The sequence below is a fragment of the Oncorhynchus nerka genome, unplaced genomic scaffold (assembly GCF_034236695.1).
Source record: "Oncorhynchus nerka isolate Pitt River unplaced genomic scaffold, Oner_Uvic_2.0 unplaced_scaffold_5307, whole genome shotgun sequence".
NCBI classification, from domain to species: Eukaryota; Metazoa; Chordata; class Actinopteri; order Salmoniformes; family Salmonidae; genus Oncorhynchus; species Oncorhynchus nerka.
Window position 1 is genome coordinate 1 of NW_027036003.1, and position 12,373 is coordinate 12,373.

The 12,373-nt window shown below is 47.2% G+C and overlaps 1 protein-coding gene across 1 annotated transcript; it reads right to left on the reverse strand.

Moving 5' to 3' along the window:
• Positions 1–1,140: 1,140 nt before the first annotated feature.
• On the reverse strand, positions 1,141–11,366 carry LOC135559614 (protein FAM117A-like). The gene is made up of 8 exons (XM_065014113.1): positions 10,837–11,366; positions 7,452–7,597; positions 3,550–3,645; positions 3,194–3,307; positions 2,595–2,702; positions 2,238–2,421; positions 1,993–2,149; positions 1,141–1,910 (listed from the first exon to the last, which is right to left on the reverse strand). Exons 1-8 carry the CDS (start codon positions 10,952–10,954, stop codon positions 1,649–1,651), a joined length of 1,185 nt encoding a protein of 394 aa, XP_064870185.1. The 5' UTR covers positions 10,955–11,366; the 3' UTR covers positions 1,141–1,648.
• Between the last annotated feature and the right edge of the window lie 1,007 nt (positions 11,367–12,373).

A 12,373-nucleotide genomic window follows, 5' to 3' on the forward strand; every position in this document is an offset into this window, starting at 1 on the left:
AAGAGTCCATGCCCCGACCGGGGAGAAAATACAATAACGCAACAACAAAATATTAAGGGAAAGATTTTCTGTCCAAATGACATCAGTTTGACCGGCTGTATGGGGTAAAAGCTGTGAAAACGACCCAACGGGTTTCTGATAAGATTTCAGTTCGGTTTTGATGAATTTGTTGTGGTTGAAATACTATCAGCTTTGATGAAGACAGCACCTCTACAGATGGTATCTGAGCATGGCATTCTCTCAAGATGCATTAATAAATCATATTTCTCCACTCCCGTTCCAAATTTAACCCTACATTTAGTGTATGATTTTACTGCAAGGAATGCTTAATTCTGCAGGAGTTATTAAGGCTATGTGAGAGGTTATAGACCTACAAGTCAGTGCCCAGATTTCACAGTTCCCTTGACATGCCATAGACCTATTTGAAGTTCTGTCTGCTGTCATCCTCTTTTACCACTTCACCAAATCATTTCCAAACATGACTTTTCTGGCCCTCCCTTCTCTTTGTTTTCAACTCTCCTGTCGTAGCTTTTGTCTTATTGAATTAAAACAATGTCCTTTTTGCCTCTGTGGATTGATAACTTTTTCTGCCTGTTCCCAAAAGTATGATTTGGCAATTGGCTGTGTGGGCTATTTGGCGTGCCTACAGTTAAGCCCTGCAGATTAGGTTTATGCACTAATACCAGGTGGGCTATTTGGCGTGCCTACAGTTAAGCCCTGCAGATTAGGTTTATGCACTAGTACCAGGTGGGCTATTTGGCGTGCCTACAGTTAAGCCCTGCAGATTAGGTTTATGCACTAATACCAGGTGGGCTATTTGGCGTGCCTACAGTTAAGCCCTGCAGATTAGGTTTATGCACTAGTACCAGGTGGGCTATTTGGCGTGCCTACAGTTAAGCCCTGCAGATTAGGTTTATGCACTAATACCAGGTGGGCTATTTGGCGTGCCTACAGTTAAGCCCTGCAGATTAGGTTTATGCACTAGTACCAGGTGGGCTATTTGAGGTGCCTACAGTTATTTGGCGTGTTTATACAGTTAAGCCAGTTAGCAGATTAGGTTTATGCACTAATACCAGATAGCCAAAAATAATGAAAGATGTACCTCAATGCAGCCTTTATAAATTGCACAATAATTACACATTTATGTATTTTTTAAAAGGTATTATTTATCTTTATTCAACCAGCCTGCCACACAATATTTAATGACTCTAAACCCATCCACCCCACAGATATAACCGCGGGGACTGCGGGTTATGAGTCAACCCGGGCATCACTAATTAGTACATCTCTGACTCCAAGCTCTAGCTATAACAAATCTAAGGGTATCAGAGCAAGGCCAAGTTGTGTAGAATAAAAGTGTCACACAAACATTTGTACAACTTATTTACCCCCCCTAACCAAGGGGGCAAGTGACTATCAATGTACCCAGAGCAGCAAGTCCCTCTGAGAATCAGGATAGAACATGACAGATTTGATCCTGATCCCACAGAGAACCCACTGTAGACGTCTCTCTTTTTATTGATCTTAGTTGAATAGATCTGGAGGCTTGTCATAACAGTCTCTGACAAGGTGGTGGCAGCCATCTTTTGATTTAATCTATTAGGATAAATCCATCCTCATTAGTCTGAAAACAACCCCATATCCACAGTCACATGGTGGTTGTGTCCTGGAGGGTTCCACTCATGTAGCCCCCAACCGAATGCCCAACTGTCTGGTAGGGGGAAGAGCCTTGACCTGAGCAGCCTGTGACAGGCGAGACTGACAGGCCGCGGAACAGGAGGTCCATGGAGGGCAGCAAGGGCTTGAGCAGACTGACAGGGCAGAAGGCAGAGCCTCCATGGGGAGTGAAATTCACCTTGTTGGGGTCAGGACAGGATACCTGGAGGAGAGGCTCTCTCTGACAGGGAGACCTGGGGTTGAGGGACAGAAAGAGAGACGATTAGCCCAAATCATTTCTAATTACACAAAGTCTCTGTGTGTTTCAATACTCACATAGCCTCTTCACACACTACGCGTACTCGCTCACAGCCTTCAGGGGGCTCCCTCTGGAAGGAGTAGGTCTTGTTGGGACGAGGGGAGGAGGAGGGCTGCAACAGGGAGGGGTCCAGAACAACTGGAGAGGGGCACACGGTCTCACAGTCCACAGGGTCTACACAGAGAGGGGAAAAAATGATTTAAAAAAAGGTCCACTATGGTATTTAAGTCATTCAAGTCTAACAAACCATCCATTTACTCACCTGACTCTCCCATGGGGCAGGGAGACTGAGATGGGGAGAGTAGAGCTGGGTTCAGGGAACAGGGAGACTCAGATGGAGAGAGTAATGCAGGGTCGAACGAGGCAGGGGAGGGTTCACTCTGGGTACCACTGCTGCACCTCTGGGCAGGAACTGGGGCTCTGTGGCCATCTGGGACATCCAGGATCTAACAGGGGAACAGGGAGAGGGTGCGGTGAGGCTATGGGACACTGGCCATTGGAGAGAAATAAGAGCTAATTGGCTGTCACTAGAGGGATCCAGTGACTCCATAGAGGGTTGAGATCATGGATCTAAGCCAGCCGGTACCCAAGCAGATAGGCTGTATTTAAACATGCTCACCTTGTGCTGGTCCTCAGGGGTCTCTGACACAAAGACCCCCTCCAGCTCCAGGTTCAGACCTTCCACACTGCGCCGCAGCCGAGGGGCCAACCTGCTCAGGGGTCCTGTCTGGGGGGGTCACCAAGGACACATGAAAATGGAGCACAGGAGTGTGTATGGTCTGATTTGATCTGTTCCACACAAAGGGGCTTGAGTGTGAGGGTATGTACCAAAGGCCATGTAGCTACGCGTATGAGTACGAGTGTATTCCTGTCAATGTGCATTCCTGTCATAGCGTGGCGATGGTGCAACCAGGCAGCTTGATGACACCAGCTCCTAAGAAAAGCAGTGCTGTTTTTCTAGCCCTGTTGCTAACGTCTCTCTACTCTGCCTGAGAAACTCAGGAGGCCAACCATCAGTGTTCTGTGTCAGTGAACACTCTGAACACCTCCTGGGTCCCACTGTCTGCATACATGATCTTAGGTTACAGTCATCCAGGGGACATTCAAATTCAAAAATAACATTTTAAATTCAAGTAAACAAATTGCAGTATAAATAAGGACGGGCTCAGAGTACAGATCAAATCCACAGTATTATGGGGAGGGCTGTATAGGACGTACCTGTGTAGTGCCTGGCACATGGCCTCCAGGTAGGGGGTGGTGGGGACGCTCATATCCCCCAGAGGGAGGGGTGTGTCGGGAGCGCTTCTGCAGCTGGTGCTTGAGCTTAACCACCTGAGGCCAAGTCATAGAGGGAAAAGGACTTAGAAGAGACGCTCGTCTTTCAGAGGAAAGAATGAGGGGAGGAATAATTCAACAGGGAGAGAGGGGTGTGACTGGCCGAGTCTCTGCAGACAACAGGAGAGTAAAAACATCTCTGAGTTTTACTGGTGTATTGTGAGAATGATGTTTGATTGACAAGCTCCTGGTTTAAGGACCTTTTTTAGTAAACATTTACATTCAAAGAAAGTACTCACATCCCTCAAGTGTTCAGCGCTGCCCCATGATGCTGAGCGTTTGTGTCCGCCAACACTTCTTCTTCCCCGAGTCTCCACTGCCCAGGAGCTGGGAGTCTATGGAAGGAGCAGGGTTGTTATAGTAACCAGCCACGTTGCTTATACAACTCTGCACACAACACACACTTTCTGAAAAACTGAACTGACTTGAAAATAGTTTTTTGCTGTGGAAACTTTGCTGATTGGATTGGAGTCAGACAGGATTATGTTCTTGTCGATCATTTAACTACACAACTGGTAACTTTATCTACGAGTTCTAAGATTGACCTTTCAGTAGAACATTACAGAGCGGTGAACCCGTTTTGCTCTTCTCTCGCTGTACAATTGACACCTATGGAAGTGAAACATTACCCGAGCTACATGATTTGACTAGAGTACAGAAGTGGTGCCCTACAGCTGTCAGGCACACCTGCCAGCTACACAGCTGTGCAGAGGCAGACAGGCAGGCGAAGAGTAAACCACTGTTGCTGACAACACCCCCTACAAATGAGTAAAACAAAAACCACAGCAATGCAAATACACAAGGGACACACGTCAGCTACAGCAGCACAGACACAGTTTAACATTAGTACACAAAACATGTAGACTGACAGCTGTATTCACACAGAATAGGAGGCCGCCACAGAGTTTGGGTAATCAACATGGTGACATCCTGTGCTGTCCCTTCTTCATTCATCACAACTGAGCTCCATGTCTTCACATGCAAGAGGAGGAGGAAGAAGAGAGAGGACAGTGGAGAGTTCCTACCGACATAGGCCCCACTCCTCTAATGCCCACAAGCCCTGGGGTGAGCGTTGCTGGCAGACGGGAGGATGTGGGTGTGTGGCGATCTATCTGCTGAGTTGCCCTCCCTCGTCTCCACACTCCTGCTTCACACACAGCCTGGACAGGATCCTCTTGCTGATGGTCAATTTCTCCTCAACATCAATTTATTTTTTCCTGTTCTGCCTCCCCCTAACTTAGCTATTTTCTCTGGGCCTCCTCTCCTCCAAATGCAGGTTCCTCTCCAGGTCACGTTTCCCCAAAATGCAGTCTTCTCTCTGGGTCTAGTCTCCTAGAGCTCTCAGTCATCTCACAGAGTTCCACACAGTAGTGTAACAGAGTCGGTCCCGGGCTATAAATGACAAAAAGCCTTGACGCCATCTTCCGCCCAATCTGGTGGAGCCGTGGTCAGACATCGTGGCTAAATGTGTCACGGAGGGACAGTCAGTTACCCAACCCTGTCAGTGTAGTGTTACTGCTCCCTACACACCCCCTCCTCCCTTCCGACACCAAACATGACTGGAGAGATCACGGGACACAGGGCTACAAAAAGATCCGGTCAAAAGGTGATGGAATGTTCTGGGTGTCTTACGCTTTGAATGCCAGTTCAGCCTCGTGTTTTATTTGATGTAGATTTACTTTTAAATATTACAAAAGGGGTTTTGAACCTGTTACCCAATCTAAACAATTTGTAGTATCTCTTTAGTTTGTGGTAGAGGGGAACTCCCCCAAATCCACAAGAAGCTGGTTGTATGGGAAAATGTGCCCGTTTCATTACTGAAGAAAGGAGATAATGGCAGACAATAGGAGACAGTTATATCATCTTAAATAAAGCAGTGGGGGCTGTATAATGAGGTCGAGAGGGTCTGTTCTGCACAATAGAGGCAGGGGGTTTGTTCGGTATAAACTGTGGCAAAATTGAGGTACAGTGGTGGAGTGTGGTTAGGATAGCCCAGGCTTTGTGCACTAGATGGGGTGGATACAGTAGAGGGGGGCAGGGTAGGTTGGAGGTTGAAGAGACAGCAGAGGGGGGCACAGGGTGGGTTGAGGTTGAAGAGACAACAGAGGGGGGCACATGGGTAGGATTGAGGTTGAAGAGACAGCAGGGGTGGGGTAGGTTGAGTTGAAGAGACAGTAGAGGGGGGCAGGGTAGGTTGAGGTTGAAGAGACAGCAGAGGGGGTGGTAACAGGGGTAGGTTGGGGTTGAAGAGACAGTAGAGGGGGCAGGGGTAGGTTGAGGGGGCACAGGGTAGGTTGAGGTTGAAGAGACAGCGGGGGCAGGGGTAGGTTGAGGTTGAAGAGACAGAGGGGGACAGGGGTAGCTGAGGCTGGACAGGGGGGACAGGGTAGTTGAGGTTGAAGAGACAGTAGAGGGGGTAGGTTGAAGCAGACAGTAGAGGGGGGCAAGGGTAGGCTCGGAGGATTGAGGAGACAGCAGGAGGGGGGCACAGGGGTAGGTTGAGGTTGCAGAGACAGCAGGGGGTAGGTTGAGGTTGAAGAGACAGCAGAGGGGGGCAAAGGGGTAGGTTGAGGTTGAAGACAGCAGGGTGGGTAGGTTGAGGTTGAAGAGACAGTAGAGGGCGGGGGCAGGGGTAGGTGGAGGTTGAAGAGACAATGAGAGGGGGGCAGGGGTAGGTTGAGGGGGGCACAGGGTAGGTTGAGGTTGAAGAGACAGCAGAGGGGGCAGGGGTAGGTTGAGGTTGAAGAGACAGCAGAGTGGGGGCAGGGGTAGGTTGAGGTTGAAGAGACAGTAGAGGGGGTTGAGGTTGAAGAGACAGTAGGAGGGGGGGGTAGGTTGAGGTTGAAGAGACAGTAGGAGGGGGGTTGAGGTTGAAGAGACAGTAGGAGGGGGCGGGGGTAGGTTGAGGTTGAAGAGACAGTAGGAGGGGGCGGGGGTAGGTTGAGGTTGAAGAGACAGTAGGAGGGGGGTTGAGGGGAAGAGACAGTAGGAGGGGCGGGGGTATGTTGAGGTTGAAGAGACAGTAGGAGGGGGTAGGTTGGAGGAGCCAGTAGGAAGACAGTAGGTTGGGGCGACAGTAGGGGGTAGGGTTGAGGTTGAAGAGACAGTAGGAGGGGGTAGGTTGGGGTTGAAGGTAGGAGGTAAGTTTGGGTTGAAGAGACAGTAGGAGGGGGGCTGGTTGTAGGCGAAGAGACAGTAGGAGGCGGGGGTAGGTTGAGGTTGAAGAGACAGTAGGAGGGGGGTAGGTTGAGGTTGAAGAGACAGTAGGAGGGGTAGGGTTGAGGTTGAAGAGACAGTAGGAGGGGGTTGGGGTAGGTTGAGGTTGAAGGACAGTAGGAGGGGGGGTAGGTTGAGGTTGAAGAGACAGTAGGAGGGGGGTAGGAGGTTGGGACGGGGGTAGGTTGAGGTTGAAGAGACAGTAGGGGGGGCGGGGGGTAGGTTGAGGTTGAAGAGACAGTAGGAGGGGGTAGGTTGAGGTTGAAGAGACAGTAGGGGGGGTAGGTTGAGGTTGAAGAGACAGTAGGAGGGGGGTAGGTTGAGGTTGAAGAGACAGTAGGAGGGGGGGGGTTGAGGTTGAAGAGACAGTAGGAGGGGGGGGGGGTGAGGTTGAGGTTGAAGAGACAGTAGGAGGGGGTAGGTTGAGGTTGAAGAGACAGTAGGAGGGGGCGGGGGGGTAGGTTGAGGTTGAAGAGACAGTAGGGGGGTAGGTTGAGGTTGAAGAGACAGTAGGAGGGGGTAGGTTGAGGTTGAAGAGACAGTAGGAGGGGGGTAGGTTGAGGTTGAAGAGACAGCAGAGGATGAAGAGAACAAAACAACTATTTCCAGTTGGCTGCCTTCCACTGCTCCTCAGCTTCAGAATGGAACTGCTAGACACCTGCAGCACCAGCTTCAGATAGCCTCACTTGGTTTTTATATTACAGAATAGGACAACAGTGTTCATAACACACATTTTCATAGATTAGAAGTATGGCCATCGTAAGCAACAACGGTGACAAATTGAATGGGGAGCTACAGATAGCTTTTAAGCAATATCAATACAGTCTTGACAAGAGAATATTCCTCTCGGTTTCAGATCTGTAGGAGTTAATGGCTGTTAATGTTAAATTCACATTTGGGCTGTGACTGAGTCCGGTGAGTTTACCTGTGTGGCCTTGTCATTGACACAGGTGACTCCTTGGCTCTCTGCCTCCTTGGGCCACCGGCCCTGCAGATATGGTCCAACAATTGTATCCAGGGACAGGGTGCGACGAATGGTCGGCTTTGGGGGGCGAGACTTGCTCCTGTCGCCTGAAGGAAACAGCCAAAAGACATCACATTTACTGATATGAAATGTGGAATATGAAATATGGTGTAATAGCTTTATACTGTGAGTGTGTGATGAGGTCAATATTTGTAACAGAAGACAGATGCTAATCTTGTATGGAGGGCTGTTTGGTGTGACGGTGCCCCAGTTTGACAGCATATTGGTCTGACAAACTCAATGCTCAGCCTACCGGTGCAACGTAGTTGGAACAAACAGTCACATCATAAAGGAGGCTCAAAACAACTTTAACACCAGCAGCAGTTCATAAAATGGCCTCCCCCGGCCCCCACCTCCCCTCGTAGGGCTCGGTGAGCTCGTAGTACAAGTAGGTGTGTATTGGCAGCTCTTTGTAAGTAATCTCTGGCAGGTGTGAGCCAAGCCACTGAGCCTACAGCAAAGCCCTCCAAAGACATGTTGCACAAGACTGGCAACGATTCTACTCCTGAAACCTTTTCCCCAACTCACACCACTTCCCTCCACCCCACTTCCCAGGGCAGACAGGATGTAGAAATAAACACCACAGAACAAGCACTCGAGTTACTGGTGCATCATTACAGTGTACTGTTGAAACACACTGTGGAATTACAGGCCACAAAACAAAGGTCCCGTAAAACCTCTATTGACATTGGCACATGAGAGGGTACAGAGGTAGGTAGTGTAATTAAATTACACTCTTAAAACACCTTCAGAGAGTTCAGGGGCAATACAAATAAAAATATTAAACACTGACCATTTATCAAGGACATTTTACTGATTAAAATAATCACGATATGTAGCGTATACTAAAGCTATGTGATGTTTGATAGTTGTCACCAAAACTGACGCGTTAAATAGAAAATGTGCTTACTCTGGCTCTACCAAACAGCTCAAAGATACAGTGCGGGTAGGGTGGTCTACACGATGAGATTCAAATGGATAAGAGCGAGAATATTTGTATTTGTCAAACAGCAGTCAAGCATCAATCATGTCACCAGAACAATACCCTCTATCTATTGGAATGGAGCATCAAGATCACCATGCACTTTCATCACCCTGTGAAGTTCAGAACTTATTTCATCTGTAGCCTAATAAACTGCATGGTTTCCCCCAGTAATAATGAGAGGACCACACACACCATATCATCTCGACTCCAAGTTCACTTCAATATGATGGTTATTCAGTGGAGGCTGGTGGGAGAAGCTAAAGGAGGATGGGCTCATTGTAAAGGCTGTAACAGAATTAATGGAACGGAGTCATACATGTGGTTTCCTTATATTTTATGTGTTTGATACGGTTCCATTTATACCATTCCAGTCTTTACAATGTCCCATCCTCCTACAACACCTCCCACCAGCCTCCACTGCAGTTATCATTTCTCACATAATACATTTTACTGACACAAAAAGATCCCACCATTTCGAACGAACAAATAACCTGTCGGCATTTATAAAATTGTACCGAAACTTATTTTTTATATGGTCCCACTTTAGTCACATTAATACTCTGGATGGAAACGTGGTTAATCCAAATCGTATTAGTCACATGAGCCGAATACAACCTCACAGTGAAATGCTTACAAGTCCTTAAATCAACAATGCAGTTTAAAAATATATCAAATAATAAATGAAAGTAACAACTAATTAAAGAGCAGCAGTAAAATAACAATAGCGAGACTATATACAGGGGGCTACTGGTACAGAGTGAATTTGCGGGTGGCAATATGTACATGTAGGTAGAGTTATTAAAGTGACTTTGCATAGATGATAACAACAGAGAGTAGCAGTGGTGTAAGGGGGGGGAAGGGGGTGCAAATAGCCTGGGTAGCCATTTGATTAGATGTTCAGCAGTCTCATGGCGTGTGGGTAAAAGCTGTTTAGAAGCCTCGTGGACCGAGACTTGCCGCTCCGGTATCGCTTGCTGTGCGGTAGCAGAGAGAACAGTCTATAACTAGGCTGGCTGGAGTCTTCCTCTGACACCGCCTGGTATAGAGGTCCTGGATGGCAGGAAGCTTGACCCCAGTGATGTACTGGGCCGTTCGCACTACCCTCTGCAGCGCCTTGCGGTCAGATGCCGAGCAGTTGCAATACCAGGCAGTTATGCAACCAGTCAGGATGATGCTCTCGATGGTGCAGATATAGAACCTTTTGAGGATCTGAGGACCCATGTCTCCTGGGGTGGAATAGATTTTGTTGTGCCCTCTTTACGATGGTCTTGGTGCACTTGGACCATGTTAGTTTGTTAGTGATGTGGACACCAAGGAACTTGAAGCTCTCAACCTGCTCCACTGCAGCCCCGTTGATGAGAATGGGGGCGTGCTCGGTCCTCTTTTTCCTGTAGTGCACAATCATCTCCTTTGTCTTGATAACGTTGAGGGAGAGGTTGTTGTCCTGGCACCACACGGCCAAGTCTCTGACCACCTTCCTATAGGCTGTCTCGTCGTTGTCAGTGATCAGGCCTACCATTGTTGTGTCATCGGCAAATTTAATGGTGGTGTTGGAGTCGTGCCTAGTCATGAGCGAACAGGGAGTACAGGAGTGGACTAAGCACGCACTCCTGAGTGGCCCCTGTGCTGAGGATCAGCGTGGCGGATGTGTTTTTACCTACCCTTACCTACCCTTAGTGGTGGCCCGTCAGGAAGTCCAGGATCCAGTTGCAGAGGGAGGTGTTTAGTCCCAGGGTCCTTAGCTTATTGATGAGCTTTGAGGGCACTACAGCATTGAACGCTGAGCTGTGATCAATGAATAGCATTCTCACATAGGTGTTCCTTTTACTGAGAACTCTTTATGATGCCATTCCAATCATTTGTGATGTAATAAAAAAACATGGATGTAACTGACAAAACTATGTATATGATGTTCCAGCTATATGGTGTAATAATGATTTGGAAAAAACATGACATTATTCTCAAATTAAGTAGCACATTTCTGCTTTTACAACACTTCCTTTTATAGGGTCCTACAGAGACCCACATCAAAACACATGCTTGAGCAGGGTGGGGGATGGTTGATGCATGGTAGAAATTAGGCTATATTCACTGTAAGTCGATGGTCTGTTTAGAAAAATTGAGGCCAAAGGCACGTAAAATAGACCCATGTAGCTAAGCAGTAAGATACTATAACAGTTAACCATAAAAGATAGCCCACATACCCGTTAGACTAGTGCTAGACAGCAATAACAATGCAAACTCTAGCGACATTCCCACCATAGTGTAATATTTGGCACCAAAATGACCATTTTTATTTACCAGTCTTGGAATCTTTGCAGCGCGGTTGTGCTTTGTTGTGAAGCTGGAATGGGACAGTGGCTCGAAGTGGTTGTAGACAAGGGGTGCCCCCCCGAGCCGCTTCACTTCTGCACGACATCCCCCCCAAGTGCAAAACGAAGCAGCCGAAAACACTTCGACTTCAACAGGCAATCGTATCAAAGCTCACAATCAGTAGTTTTAGCTACCTCTTCAGTTTAAATTAGCCAGTAGTTCAATATTTATGATAAGTATCCAACATGGTTAGCTTCTTGCTAGCAGCCAGGCTTCTTTTGTGATGACCATGATTTCCTCCAACTTTTCTCTCTCGAACTAAAATAAATACATCTAAAATATTAGCCCTGCATTCAGTTCACAATAAAACTATTAAATGCCCAACCTGATCATCCACCCTTGCCTATTATAACTTTACTTTATGTAAACTATCAGGCTACACAGTTGACAAAATATTGCCAAATCTTGTGTCTGAAACTGACAACAGCTCAACTAGCTAAATTCTCGTGTCCAATTTACTTACAAGTGGGCGAGGCGAATGACACATTCTTGATCTGGTTGGGTACTGAAAAATACGACTTAACTTTTATTGGTCATAAACTCCATCTATCTATCTATCAAGGGTCTGCCCTCGAAAGTCATAATGTTCCCTCCCAGTTTATTAAATCTCAAACCAGCAGTGTATACCAGGGCTTCTCACTCCTATGCCTTTGCCCCCACAATACATTCACACACATTCCTCTTTAATGTTCGAACATTATGCATTAAACTCCTTATCAACACTGATTCAAAAAATATAAAAGCAACATGCAACAATTTCAAAGGTTTTAGTTTGTTAGTTCATATAAGGAAATCAGTCAATTGAAATAAATAAATTAGGCCCTAATCTATTGATTTCTCATGACTGGGAATACAGATATGCATTCGTTGTTCACAGATACCTTAAAAAAGGGCGGGGTGTGGATCAGAAAACCTGTCAATATCTGGTGTGACCATTTCCCTCACACAGAGTGACACATCTCCTTCACATATAATTCATCAGGCCTGTTACCCTACTCCTCTTCAATTTATTTTTCCATTATTTTACCAGGTAAGTTGACTGAGAACATGTTCTCATTTGCAGCAACGACCTGTGGAATAGTTACAGGGGAGAGGAGGAATGAGCCAATTGTAAATTATTAGGTGACCATGATGGTTTGAGGGCCAGATTGGGAATTTAGCCAGGACACCGGGGTTAACACCCCTACTCTTACAATAAGTGCCATGGGATCTTTAATGACCTCAGAGAGTCAGGACACCCGTTTTAACATCTCATCCAGAAGACGGCACCCTACACAGGGCAGTGTCCCAATCACTGCCCAGGGGCATTGGGATATTTTTTAGACCAGAGGAAAGAGTGCCTCCTACTGGCCCTCCAACACCACTTCCAGCAGCATCTGGTCTCCCATCCAGGGACCAACCAGGACCAAACCTGCTTAGCTTCAGTAGCAAGCTAGCAGTGGTATGCAGGGTGGTATGCTGCTGG

Excerpts from the sequence above, each read along its gene's own strand:
- LOC135559614 (XM_065014113.1), bottom strand. The coding sequence starts at position 10,954 with ATGTCGTGCAGAAGTGAAGCGGCTCGGGGGGGCACCCCTTGTCTACAA. Across the intron at positions 7,598-10,836 it reads CTGCAAAGATTCCAAGACTG|GCGACAGGAGCAAGTCTCGC; the intron begins GTAAATAAAAAT and ends TGTTTCCTTCAG. Across the intron at positions 3,308-3,549 it reads GCGCTGAACACTTGAGGGAT|GTGGTTAAGCTCAAGCACCA; the intron begins GTGAGTACTTTC and ends ACTTGGCCTCAG.